Raw genomic sequence first — 13,578 nt, 5'->3', positions numbered from 1 at the left:
AGATATCCCTGCACATATAACTGTACCTGCAGAAAATACACCTACATATATAATACACTGTGAGGTCCTGGTGTGGTGCTATCAGATAAGCACTGGACTGCTAACCACAAGGTCAGTAGTTCAAACCCACCAGCTGTGCTTGGGAAGGCACTTAACAATAACAAAGTGCCCAGAAATACAGGCACTGCTGATGCAGACATAAAACCTGTGTCCTTGCCCTCGCTGGCTTCACAGTCTAAAGAAGACAATGGAACAAGTCTTATGCCAACACGCATGAAGCCTATTTAATGTATTTCTTAATCCATTCACTTTTTAAAAACAACCACTCAATTACCTTAAATCACATTGAACATGTCCTCCTTGAGAACTTTTTCAAAAGAATTACTCTCAAACCCAGTCTCTGCAACTCAGTCCTGAAGCAAATTCATGATTACAAATGTACTCCAGTTAATTTTATGTCCTGCTTTTGGTCCTGTGGCCTAGCTTGTTCAATGCTTGTGATTTCATTCAAATGATTGATTAAAAGCAACGATGAGGACACAACTAAAAATCAACCTTTTTATGTCTTGTTTTTTTCTAATTCACACTCTGGTGAAAATATTCAACATGCCACTGACCATCTTATCAACATCATTTACTTTTTTGAACAAAACTATGGCTAACTCATGCATACTAAGAATTCTAAGCTGATTTTTTAAAAAGAACAATCATTAAATATCCATTATAAATACTTTTTATTTTAAAAGAATTGGAAGATGTTACATATATTACATACTACATATAATGGCACATGTCAACCTTTTAAGCTTAAAAATAATCTTTCCCCAAACTGGGATTGACTTACATCCCAAGTATAAAACGACTCTTGACCCATAGCACCGACCCAGGCCTAGAGGAGAGTCCATTTGGAACCTGTCTGTCCTCTGGCTTTGGGCTTCCTGATAGAAAGTGGAGGGTCCCCACCCTGGCAGTGTTGAGGCCTGACACAGGGACCCATTTGACTGTACAACACAGGCCTGGGAAGTCAGAGAATTCAGAAAGGGCAGGATCCTCTGGCTATTTTACAAGGGAAAGAAATAAAAAGCCTATATGATCCTTCATTTTTGTTGTTGTTTTTGAATGATTCAGCTACAAGAAAGACTCTACAAGACAGAAAGAGGTTAGAAATATTGAAATACATTTTCTCTGCTGGTTTTTTTCCTCTTTGGAAATTGAAGTCCCATGGTTCGGAGGAGGCTTAAGGGCCACCTAGTTCAACACTGGTAACCTGCTCCCTTTCTCAGATTTAGGTAGAATACATGTGAAGTTTTAAATGCCATCCATATGCTACTTTTATAGATAAACACACAGACATTTAATAACACTTTTCATTTTCTTTTTCTTAATGCATAAGGACAATTCCTGCCTAATATTCTGGTTTATGGCTCTCCTCCTCTTCATAGTATGCTTAAGCTAAGCACTAAGAGTCCAAAAACTACCATAAGCAGTATCCGACCAATCAGTAAGACACAGTACACAGTGTGAGCATTTTAATTTATTCCCCTCCCAAGTATCCAGAATATATATCCCCTTAGCTTTGAGAAATGTGATAGTGAAAATACCAACAGAACCGGTCATATGAAGAGAAAAGAAAGGAAAGCACACACTCCACAGGAAACACTCTAAAGACCTCCCTAAGCCAGTAGTGCAAGTGAACGGTATGTCTCGGGTAAAATGCCACCTTTTACTTGATCTGTAAAAGTTTTACAGGATAGAATGAAAGCAAAGATAGGCCTCTGATTTTTACTTTTTAACCCTAGTTGATTTTAAAAAGAGGCGATATTAAATGATGATGCCTTTTGAGTCAGGGGGAGGGAAAAAAAAATAAAAACCCAAAACTTCTTTCAGTTTATTCAAAATAAAAATACACAGAATTATGAAAATATAGGTTTACTATTTCCACCACATAAGTTGATGTTGCTGTTTCAAAGGCTTGCCAATTGTTTATCCAGTTTTTAAAGCTCATCTCGATCCCTCAGTAAAGTGTACCTATATTCGCTGGGTGCTAGCTTCTGGAAGGAGCTCTCAGGTGGACTGCTGGCTACATCTTGGGATTCCTACAAAAGGAACAACAAAGTATTTTCATATCAATCTATTTTATGGACTTGTACTAGAGTATTTATTGAACTAGAGAATATAGTTCTTAGGATGATGGTTTGACAAGAACAAAAAATCATTCATTTCTTTACAGTACAGCCAATCAGGTATTTGCTGATTCATCAATAAAACACAGCAACTGTGGACCAAAGAAAAGAGGTAAGTGTGATATCTGCTTTCCTCATTTCAAATGCCCTGTCTGTTCTCCAGGTACAGCAGCTGGGGACCTGTTGGTGCCGGCTGACACCTGGGTACTTCTCTTCTTAGGCAGACCTTGTTCCATTGAGCTTCACTTTATTATACTTTGCAGACAAGGACTTTTTTTTAATATATAAAGGTTTGTGGCCACTCAAGGTCAAGCAAGCATTTTCCCAAGACCTTGGGCTCACTTTGTGTCTGTATCACATTTCAATAATTTTCACAATATTTCAAACTTTTTAATAATGTTATCACACTTAATAGACTACAAAATAGTTTCAAATGCACTGGGGACAAAAAACAAATTTGTGTGACTCACTTTATTGCTACATTAGTTTTATTGTGGTGGTCTGCAACTGAACCCATCATATTTCTGGGGTAGGTAGGCCTGTAGTATTCTTTAGAGGTTGCACGTCACTAAGTCCAAACCCTGCCTACTCATAAATGATTACTAAGAGGATTAGTGGAGTCCTCTTGTGTCGCTGTAGGTTAAGCACTGGAACCCACCAGCTGTCCTTGGGAACCCTATATAGGGTTGCTATAAGTCAGAACTGACTCCATGGCACTTAACAACAACAACAACAACTCTGTAGACACAGTGCTTATTTACCAGTTGCCTGGAATCCAGGGAGTATAATGAGAAAGATTAACTTCTACAGTATTTTACTTGTCATAGACTGCCAGTAGACAGAATTACAGTAAAACTTTGAGAGTGACTTCCAGGTATTTTATAGAAAAGGCAATCTATACTTTATCTCCATATATAGTGAGCACAAGAGCAGAGAGGGTTGCCATATAATATCCCCTCAGTAGTCAGAGGTATACAATTCATATATTTCCTCAATGGGAAACATGTTCTCTCATCCCACCCAATCTATGCATATATTTTTGGTGAGATGGAGATTTGGATTAAATACCCTGAAATCATATTATCATAAAATAAACATGTATTTTGTGTTTACTGTATGCTGGTACACAAAGATGAATAAATAAAACACAGAAGTATATTGTCTGATTGGTCAACTGAAACAAAAAGAAACATATAACAGTTGTAAGGTCCTTTTCCTAATATTTGTTGTTGTTGTTAAGTGCCATTAAGTCAGTTCTGACTCATAGTGACTCTGTATAGGGTTTCTGAGGAGCGACTGGTGGGTCTGAATCACTGACCTTGAGGCTCAAACTGACTTTGCAGCCCAGTGCATTATTCTGCAGCGCCATACCAAGATTCCTTTCCTACTATATTACATAAAATACTATTCAGGCCTTCTTTCCTGAGGAAAATAATCACTGTCGGGTTTTTGCCAACAGAAAGTTTGTATGCTTTTCTATAGTTGCTTAATTACCAAAGGAAAACTGATCTAAGATTTCAAGTAAAAAGCATTTCATTAGATTTCTATGGGGAATTCTTGACTTGGAACCTAATTTGGCTCCAAAATATGGTAAAGAAAAATTCATTCAGTTTTCTCCCTCACTTTTATAAATGGAGAGCCAAATAATGGAGTTAAGTTCTAGACATATGGAATAGAAGGATTTTGGTATCTATCAACTTCCTTCCTAGTATCATATTTAGGAGTCGACTCTTAGCCATTTATACTACCCGAACTCAAGGATGCTTAATCAATCAGGAACACAAAAATTACTATAACTAAAGTTACAAGATAGAAATAGAAAAATTCTAAGTTAAAATAAAAAATAACTATAAAAACAGCAAATAGAAAATTCTGATAAATAATTCAGACATTCTAAGTAACACATGGTAAAGTGACATGAAATCCTAAATTTTGAGCATCATGAATCCCATATAGACGAGGGCTCTTAGGATGATGGTTTGACAAGAACAAAAAATCATTCATTTCTTTACAGTACAGCCAATCATCTGGCTACAGGGGAGGCTTGAACAAGCCATGGAATCTATCCATCTCTCCCCTGATCTACTGGCTTCCAATTCCTACTTCTAATTGAAGCCAACTCTATTTAATATTTTTATAACCATATTCCATGAAGATCAAGAATACTATAGGATAACATTCCTTCAACATTTCTGAAGGCCTAACATTTTAAAGATGAATGAAAATACAGTGTAGTTTGTATCTTCTCTAGAGTCTCTTTCAGAATTTCTCTGCAAAGACTCCCAGGAGCTGAAACTCATGCCTATGCCACAGCTGTAGGTCATCTTCGAGGCCAGCTGAAAGAGAACCGAGTCCCCAGTGAAAACAGCTAAGAGTCCTACCTGTCCTGGGGCGATATCGGTTGGATCAGGCCCATGATGGAATTCTCTGTGCAGTTTTCCAGAATGCAAGTCAAATATGAACTGTCTGAGTTTTCCAGGAACTCTAAAACCAAAAGCCATGATACAAAGTTAGCTTAAACGGTTTAAAATAGACTTAATGCTATCTAATAACTCTGTTGTGGTTAAGTGTCCTTGAGTCAGCTCAGACTCATAGTGACCCTGTATAGCGCCCCCCAAATCATTTGGTTTGGCCCTGCCAAGGCAACCATGGTTCCAGCCATCAGACTGTTGTCATTGGTAAGTGTCGTTGAGTAGGTTCTGACTCAGAGCAACCCTGGATAGGGTTTCCAAGGAGCGGTTGGTGAGCTTGAATCGCTGACCTTGCAATCTAGTGCATTAATCTGCAGTGCCACCCCAGGACTCCAACCATCACATTGTTGTTGTTGTTGTTGTGTACCATGGAGTTGGTTCCGACTCACAGCAACCCTACACTGGGCTTCCGAGGCTGAGGTTGTAAATCTTTATGGGAGCAGAAAGCCTCATCTTTCTCCATCAGAACAGCTGGTAGTTTCGAACTGCTGACCTTGCAGCTACCAGCCCAATTCGTAACCACTACGCTACCAGAGCTCCTTATTAGGGATGACTTAATTAAATTTTTTACCTAACATAGCAGGCTAATTTTTAAGTTGGTAATTTTGTATGGCCTGCAAATGATACTATAAATATTCAAATGGCCCGTGGCAGAAAAATGGTTCTTTATCCCTGCTGTATAGTGTTTCTGAGGAGTGGCCAGTGAGTTTGACTTGCTGACCTTGTCGTTCAAATCGACTTGGCGGTCCACTGCATTAAACTGAAGCGCCACACAAGGACTTGGCAGTACCATACCAGGACTCCTTAACAACTTACAAGAGGTTTTTTTTTTGTTTTTTGCTTTTAAAACTTTACCAATTATCTGACTATTCTACCCTATGTATTGGAGGCCAGTAGATATAATAACACTTTTATACAGTTATAATCTCGGTAGCTAGACACCCACTTTTATGTTCTACTTGTACTTGTTTCACAGCCATTTTCCACATCAACCATTTGAACATTAAGATGCATTATGGGAGTTCTTGACACACCACCACCATGACAGGACACAGGAGTACTGGTGTGGCGCTGCAGGATAAGCACTTGACCACAAGGTTGGTTTGAACTGCAAGATCGGAGGTTTAACTCCACCTCCTGCTCCTCGGAAACCCTACACGGGGTTACTATGAGTTGGAACCGACTCGATGGCACTGAACAACAAAAACATAGTGTATCAAGATACTGTACTTACTTGTTACTGCTAAGTGCCACTGAGTCAGTTTCAACTTAGCAACTCCATATAGGGTTTCTGAGACTTTAAATCTTCATGGGAAACAGAAAGCCTCACCTTTCACCTGAGGAGAGGCTGGTGAACTCAAACCGCCAGCATTTATCCACACTTACTTAAGGATCCCTTATTATTGGGCATTTATATTTTTTCCTTAACTACAGATACGTAACTAAAGATCCATGCATTCTGTAAAATCACACTAAATAAAACAAGGTTCCAGGGGAAGAAGTGTTAGAGACTGACCATTAAAAACTAAGCAACTTTATAACTAGAGCACGGCTGAGAGTCTGAGCATCGCCACCCGATTATGGACACATCCTAACCGCTGCTACCTACAAATGGGAACTTACTTGAAATCAAATTTTGCAGATATAATAATGGGGAGTCCTGGTGGCACTGTTTATTAATACGCTGAACTGCAAAGTCACTTTGAGCTACAAGGTGGGCAGTTCAAACTCACCAGCTGTTCCTTGGGAACCCTATATACAGGGTCGCTATGGGTCGGAACCAACTCAACGGCACTTAACAACAACATACTAGAATATGAAGTAGTCCCTCACCTAGTATGAGTGGTGTCCTTATATAAACGGAAGAGAAACAGACAGCCACACAGAGATAGAGGGAAGATAGGCCTGGGAAGATGGAGGCAGAGAAGGGATGTATCGACCACAAGCCAAGGACACCCGAAACCACAGAAGGGCAAGGAGTGAAGAGGCCTTCTTCACAGCCTTCAGAGAGAACATGGTGGTGGTGATGATGTGCCGGTGAGTCGATTCCTACTCATAGCGACAATGTACAGTGTTCCCGAGGCTGAAAATCTTTATGGGAGCAGAAAGCTTCATGTTTCTTTCATGGAACGACACAGCCCCACTGATACATTGATTAGAGACGGCTAGTCTCCTGCACTGTTAGAGAATACGTTTCTGTGTTTAAGCCACCCAATTGCCGGCACTTTATCACAGCAGTCCCAGGAACCAATGTGAACCAATAAACAGACTATTAGTACCATTCCATCTCCACATTTGAACCCTGAGTCCTTAACCTGGAGTTTGCAGCCTCTTTGAGATGCAGATCCATGAGGTATTCACTACTAGTAAGCACTACTTTCATCAGACTAGTCTGAACTAGGGTGTAGCCTTTCCGGAAAGAAAACAATATTTAACCCAAGAGGAAATGTCTTCATAAACTCTGCAATCACACCTACAGCCTCACTGGTCAGTTTAGCACTGTGAAGAGCAGACCACTTCTCAAGGCCATAAACCAGTCTTTGTTGCTTTGCTTATGTTACAAAAAGGGTGTTTTTGTTTGTTTTGTTTTGAAGTCTTCATACAGCACACTATGGCAAGTTCCTTAAATGAAAAAAACTTTGATGGCTTCAAAAATGCAAGGAAAATGATATATAAAGAAACACAACTTCCACTTTATATAGACATCATTTGCCCAATTTGCAATACAGAGACATACTTTGTAGCAGCAGGACAGACCACTCTGAACAAAGGAAACTTATCTATCAGACTTTTTTGGTTAGAGTTACTTCCTTGAATAGAATCCAGTAAAGTACACTGACTGCAAAAGAACTGTTGACAAGGTGTAGGCAAATTATACCTATAACACATCAGTCCATTTTAGCTGCTACTGTCTGCTCTTCCAAGTCTTGCTAGTACACTCGTCAGTTTTCATTATTACAATTTGTTTTTCTACTTTGATAAATAAAGGACACTTATATTTTAGTTTAATTTCTTCAGAAACTAATCCCACCCCACGCCACCCACCTCCCCTGTCTGTTTTCTTCCTCATATGAACTGCCTGTCTTCTGAGTCCTTGGTTTTTTAATTCATTATACATCTTAAACAGAATCCCTTTGTTTCTCCTACCACAAAAATAAAATGCAGGTCCACAAACACCTTTATTCCTTGGGTAAAGTTGATTGACTTTTTTAATCACTATTTTTAGGTAGCAAAGGCTTGTGTTAATATTACCAGTTTCTTTTTCTTTTTATCCTCCCCTGAGGTCCTGCAAGTGCTGTTTCTTCCCTTCAATAACTCCCACTGAGAAGTACTAACCAATAACTTCATTGTATACCCACTTTGGCTCCCCACTAGCTCCAGTGCAACAGAGACCAGCAGGTACCAAATGCACAGTTTACAAATACAAATGGCTGTCAGGTAGCTGTATTGACAGAATGGCTCGGAAAGGTTCTCTGGTGCTGAAGTAAATGTACACGCATCAGAGATAGCACTGAGAGGAGATCAATTTAAATTTAATCTGACATCATCTATTGTCACCAGTAGCAAAGTGTCACCCGCAGCAAAGCACTAAAATATATCCATTCAATCCATAGCGTTGCAAATGGGCTCCAAAGTTTAAGAAAAAAGCCCCGTTGGTTTTATATGGGCCCAAAGATAATCACAACCAATAGTGCAAACTGTTTCTACTATTGAAGAAACAACTGGTGAATGATTAAATGCTAAATGTGACAGATTCAGAGGGAACACTCAGGACTCATTTCTCCTTAACATGATCTTTCTTTTCTTTTGTTTTTGCTGGTCAACCGATGAGAGAATTGTGTGAAAAAGGCAAAGAAAAAGGAAATAGGATAAATCTGAATTGATGTAGAAAACCAGATTACAAAAGAGCTTTTATCTAGCTTGTGGCCAGTAGGAAGCAACAATCAGTGAATCAACAGTAAGTTGTCAAGAAAACAGACAACATGGTTACCTGCTAAAAAGGAAAACAGAGGGATCCTTGCCATGATAAGTGTAATTATTGTTCACACCTTAGAGTACACTTTTCTAATTGGAACACATAAGTGCTTTTCTCCCATTCTCCAAACACTTTTGTTTGTTTACAATGCTTTATTTTTAGGTGATGCAAAATTTAGACAGTGAAATGCACAAATGGTACATGTCTTTACATGAGCATTCACAAATGCATACAAGTTGAGAAACATTGAAATTTCCTTTAGAATTCTAATTTTATAAATCACTTTTTTAGGATTACACTTTTATTAACATATGTGGGGCATCTGGTAATAACTCTATAAACAGAATACAAAACAATTATAACAGTCCAAAGAATTTCCTTAAGCTGGCCCCATCTAGGCCCTCTTGGTCCTGGCAACCCCTGTTCTGCTGTGTTTCTATATCTTGCCTATTCCAGAATGTCATATACACACAGTCATACATCTGTAATCAGTGATGGGCTTTTATCATTTAACATACCCAATCTAAGAAGCATCCATTTTGTTGTATGCATAAAAAAGTTTGTTCCTTCTTGTGTGGCTATATCATAATTTACATATTTAGGATGTTTCCAGGTTTTGGGTGTTATGAATAATCTGCTTTAAACATTTGTATATGGGTTTTTTGTTTTTTTTTTTTGGCGAACTAAGTTTTATAGTTAAAGGACAAATAGTAGATCAAATGGTAGGTGTATGTTCTAACTTTTTATGAATCTAACAAACTATTTTCCAGAATGGCTGTATCATTTTATAATCTCACCAGCAATGTATGAGAGTTCTGATTGTCCCACATCCTCATGAACAACTGGTATCTCATCAGTATTTTCAATTACTACAGATGATGTATAATGTTATCTCATTCCGGCTTTTATTTGCATTTCTCTATAAACTAACAATTTTGTTGTTGATGTTACGAACTGACTAGTCGGTTACTTCTCGACGTGACCCTCTGCACAAGAGAACAAACACTGCCCAGTCCTGCTCCATCCTCATGATGGCTGTTTGGGCCCACTGTTGCTGTCACCATGTCCATCCATCTCTTGGGGGGGGGCTTCCTCGTTTCTGATGACCCTCTACTTTACCAAACATTCCATCCCACTCCATGGACTGTTCCCTCCTGAAAACATGTCCAAATTACCAGACAAAATCTCACCATCCTCACTACCATGGAAGAGTCTGTATTTTTTTCTAAGACAGATTTGTTCTTCTGGCAGTCCTTGGTACTTTCAATATTCTCTCCAACATGATAATTTAAATGTATTGATCCTCCTATCTTCCTTATTCACTGTCCAGCTTTTACATGCATGGAAGGCAATTGAAAATACCACGGTTTGCTGAAGAAACAGTGATGGTAACTGAGGATGCTTGGAATCAATTAGTCTCATGGACTAATGGAACATGTAAGTATCAGTCTCCATGACTCTGAGACCAGAAGAAATAGACCATACCTGACTACCACTGCCAACTGCTTTGAAAGGGATCAGATTAGATGGTACCATATAGAGTGGGAGAAAATGTGAAACAAAATTCAAAATTATATATTAAAAAAGACCAAGCTTACTGGTCAGAAAGAGACTGGAGGAACCTAAGACTATGGCCTTTGACCACCCTTCAAGTCTGGAAAGGAGCACACCTTTGTGGTCCAATTTTTAGTCAAGCAGTGGGTAGGCATATAGACAGGTCAACAACACTAGTAAGGTATACTCACCATGAAATGGTCAATCATTCAAAATCAAAAGGGCAACTAAGTACAAAATTGAGAAGGGATGGAAAGTGGGTCGAATGCAAATAGGAAGCACAGGGAGGAAATGCGAGGGGACTGTAATCATTGAGATAAAACAAAGCGTAAGATCTGTTGCATGTAAAACTGACGATATCTACAAACCTTCACTCATTTCACAACACAAAGTTAAAGAGAAAAGAAAAGAAAATACCATAGCTTGGGTCAGGTGCACCTTAATCCCAAAAGTGCTATTTTTGCTCTTTAATACTTTAAAGAGGTCCTTTGCAGATTTGCCTAATGCAATATGCCCTCTGATTGCTGCTGCATTCATAAGTGTTCATTGTGGATCTAAGCAAAATGAAGTCTTTGACAACTTCAATCTTTTCTCCATTTATCATGATATTATTTATTTGTCCAGTTGTGAGGATTTTTGTTTTCTTTACATTGAGGTGCAAACCATAGTGAAGGCTATAGTCTTTGATCTTCATCAGTAAGTATTTTAAGACCTCTTTGTTTCCAGCAAGCAAGGTTGTATCATCTGAATATTGCAGGTTGTAAATGAATCTTCCTCCCATCCTGATGCCACGTTCTTCTTCATTGAATCCATGATGTTGAGACTCTTTTGTGTTCTTATTTGCCATCCATATCTCTTCTTTATATTCTAAAAGTATCTTTTACAGAGCAAGATTTTTGATGAAAAAACTTATGATTTAACTTATTTTATCAATGTTTTCTTTTATGAAAGTGCTTTCGGTGTTCCATATAAGAACTTTCTAGCTCTAGGTCATGAAAAGCTTGTCCTTTGTTTGGTTTAACAGCTTTAAAGTTTTACCATTTACACTGAAATCTATGATCAATTTTGAGTTAATTCTTCATATGTGTGAGGAACATAATGCAGTTCTTTTCTGCACATGGATGTCCAGTTGGTCTACCACCATTTGCTGAAGTTTGTTCTTTCCCCAAGAAATTGGCTTTGCATCTTTTACAAAAGAAATCAATTTACCACATATATATGGTCTGTCTCTACACTCTATTCTATTCCACAGGCCTCTGTTCCTGTTCTTCCACCAGTATAACCCCGTTGTAATTATACTCACTCCTCACTTATTCAAATGGTTTGGTTACAAAGATCAGGACATCATGCAAAATTTGGTGCTAGGCAAAAATGGAGGATGGCCCCATCAGATCACAAAATAGAGATGGCTATTTTGTTGTTGTTAAGTACTCTCACCTCACACCTTGATATTCATTACTGTCAGCTCTAAGTTATGTAGATTTTTTAGTGTTGTAATTGTGAAATGTCAGATCATGAAGAGAGGGTATATTTGGGCTTTATAAAATCCAAAACCCATTGCCACTGAATCAGTTCCAATGCATAGGGACCTCACAGGGCAGAAGTGTCTGTATGTTTTCCCAGGTTGTCATCTTTAAGGAAGAAGACTGCCACATCTTTTTTCCCACAGAGCAGCCTTTTCTATTAGCAGTTGAGCATTTCATCATCTTAAAATCAGGTCATGTGAGTCTTCCAAGTTTTTGTGTTTTTTTCTCCCCAAACTGTTTTCCCTATTCTCGTTCCTTTACCTTTTCATATTTATTTTAGAACTCGCTTATCAATAGTTACAAGCATAGAGGGGATTTTGACTGGGATTGCTTTTAACCTTTGTGTCAATTTGTGGACAACTGATGTCTTTAATCCACAAACACAATACATGTCTCCATTTATTTTGGTTATCTCAGATTTCTTTTATTATCATTTTAACAATTTTAGCATACAGATCCTGAATCTATTTTGTCAAATTTATTTAGGTAATTTGTTGTTGTTGTTGTTTCTTCCTTGAACTAAAAAAAGTATTAAAAAGAAAAAAAAAAAATCCCAACTGTTCATTTAAGCAGATATGCTAAAGTCACTAGGAGCTATTTTTTAGAATCACTGAGGATTTCTACACAATCATATCATCTATAAAGAAAGCCAGTGTTATTTAATTTGCATGATCTTATTACACTTGTTAGGACTATCATATGATACTGAATACACACGGTGAGAGTGGGCATATTCACCTAGCTCCCAGTCTTAAAGGGAAAACATCTGTGCTTGATCACGAAATATATTAACTGTAGATTTTTCATAAATGTCTTTTATCAGATTAAGCAAGTCTCTTTATATTCCTAGTTTGTTGTTTCTGTCATAAATGGATTTCTCAATATTGTCAAATACTTCTGTATCTATTGATACTATCACTTAGCTTTTCTTGTTTGTTAATATGCTGAATTACAATGATTGATATTACTCTTTTTATACTTCGATTTCCTAATCAACTACTACTTTTTAAACCCAATTTATACAGTAACACTGTACAAATTCCCTTGATGTATTACAGTATAGAAAACACTGCCATTTAAATTACTTAACTTCCTAGAGTTTCAGTTTTCTGATCTGTAAAATGAGAACAACTACTTTATTTGTATTTAAACTACTACTTCACTGTATTGTTTTTATAGTCTGACAGACTTGCAATTGAATCCCAGTATCACTGGTTGGTGTAGGACCGGGCAGTGTTTCCTTCTGTCATGCACAAGGTCATTATGAGACAGAACAGACTCAACTGCATCTAACAATAATAAAACAGCTAGCTTCATAATAACACTTATCATATATCAGAAACGGTGGTTCAAAGAGGTATAAACCCAAACCAGACCCACTGCCGCTGAGTGAATTCCAACTCACTGAGACTCTGTATAGGGTTTCTGAGGCTGTAAATCTTTACGTGAGCTGACTTTTCATCTTTTGTCCACAGAGTGTATAGTGGGTTTTAACTGCCAATCTTGTGGTTAGCTGTACAGTGCTAATCCTATAGTGCCACCAGGGCTCTTACGAGGTATTGGTGATGGTGGTGGTTGTGTGCCACAGAGTCAGTTCCAACTCACAGCAACCCTGTACAGGGTTTCTGAGGTTATAAATCCTTATGGGGTAAGAAAGCCTCTTCTGTCTTCTTCCTACAGTACTACACCACGACTCCTAAGTGCCGTTGAGTCAGTTCCAACATATAATGACCCTTATAGGGCTTTTGAAGAGAAGCTGGCGAGCTTGAACCACCAACTTTGTGGTTCAAATGACCTTGCAGTCCAGCGCACTAACCCATAGCGCCACACCAGGACTCTATTAAGAGGTATTAGTATATATATATATA

At 38.2% G+C, this 13,578-nt stretch overlaps 1 protein-coding gene across 1 annotated transcript in view; it reads right to left on the bottom strand.

Annotated features, from left to right (window-relative positions):
* Positions 1–1,874: 1,874 nt before the first annotated feature.
* ERP44 (endoplasmic reticulum protein 44) overlaps positions 1,875–13,578 on the bottom strand; it is a 127,316-nt gene continuing 115,612 nt past the window's right edge. The window contains exons 11-12 of the mRNA XM_006864723.1: positions 4,565–4,667; positions 1,875–2,096 (exon numbers count right to left, since the gene is read on the bottom strand). Coding sequence (XP_006864785.1) covers positions 1,995–2,096; positions 4,565–4,667 — 205 coding nt within the window. The 3' untranslated portion in view covers positions 1,875–1,994. The remainder of the gene's footprint in view (positions 2,097–4,564; positions 4,668–13,578) is intronic.

Source organism: Chrysochloris asiatica, unplaced genomic scaffold (genome assembly GCF_000296735.1).
Source record: "Chrysochloris asiatica unplaced genomic scaffold, ChrAsi1.0 scaffold00069, whole genome shotgun sequence".
NCBI classification, from domain to species: domain Eukaryota; kingdom Metazoa; phylum Chordata; class Mammalia; order Afrosoricida; family Chrysochloridae; genus Chrysochloris; species Chrysochloris asiatica.
The sequence above is the reverse complement of the archived record's forward strand: the minus strand, read 5'-3'. Positions and strand labels throughout refer to the sequence as shown.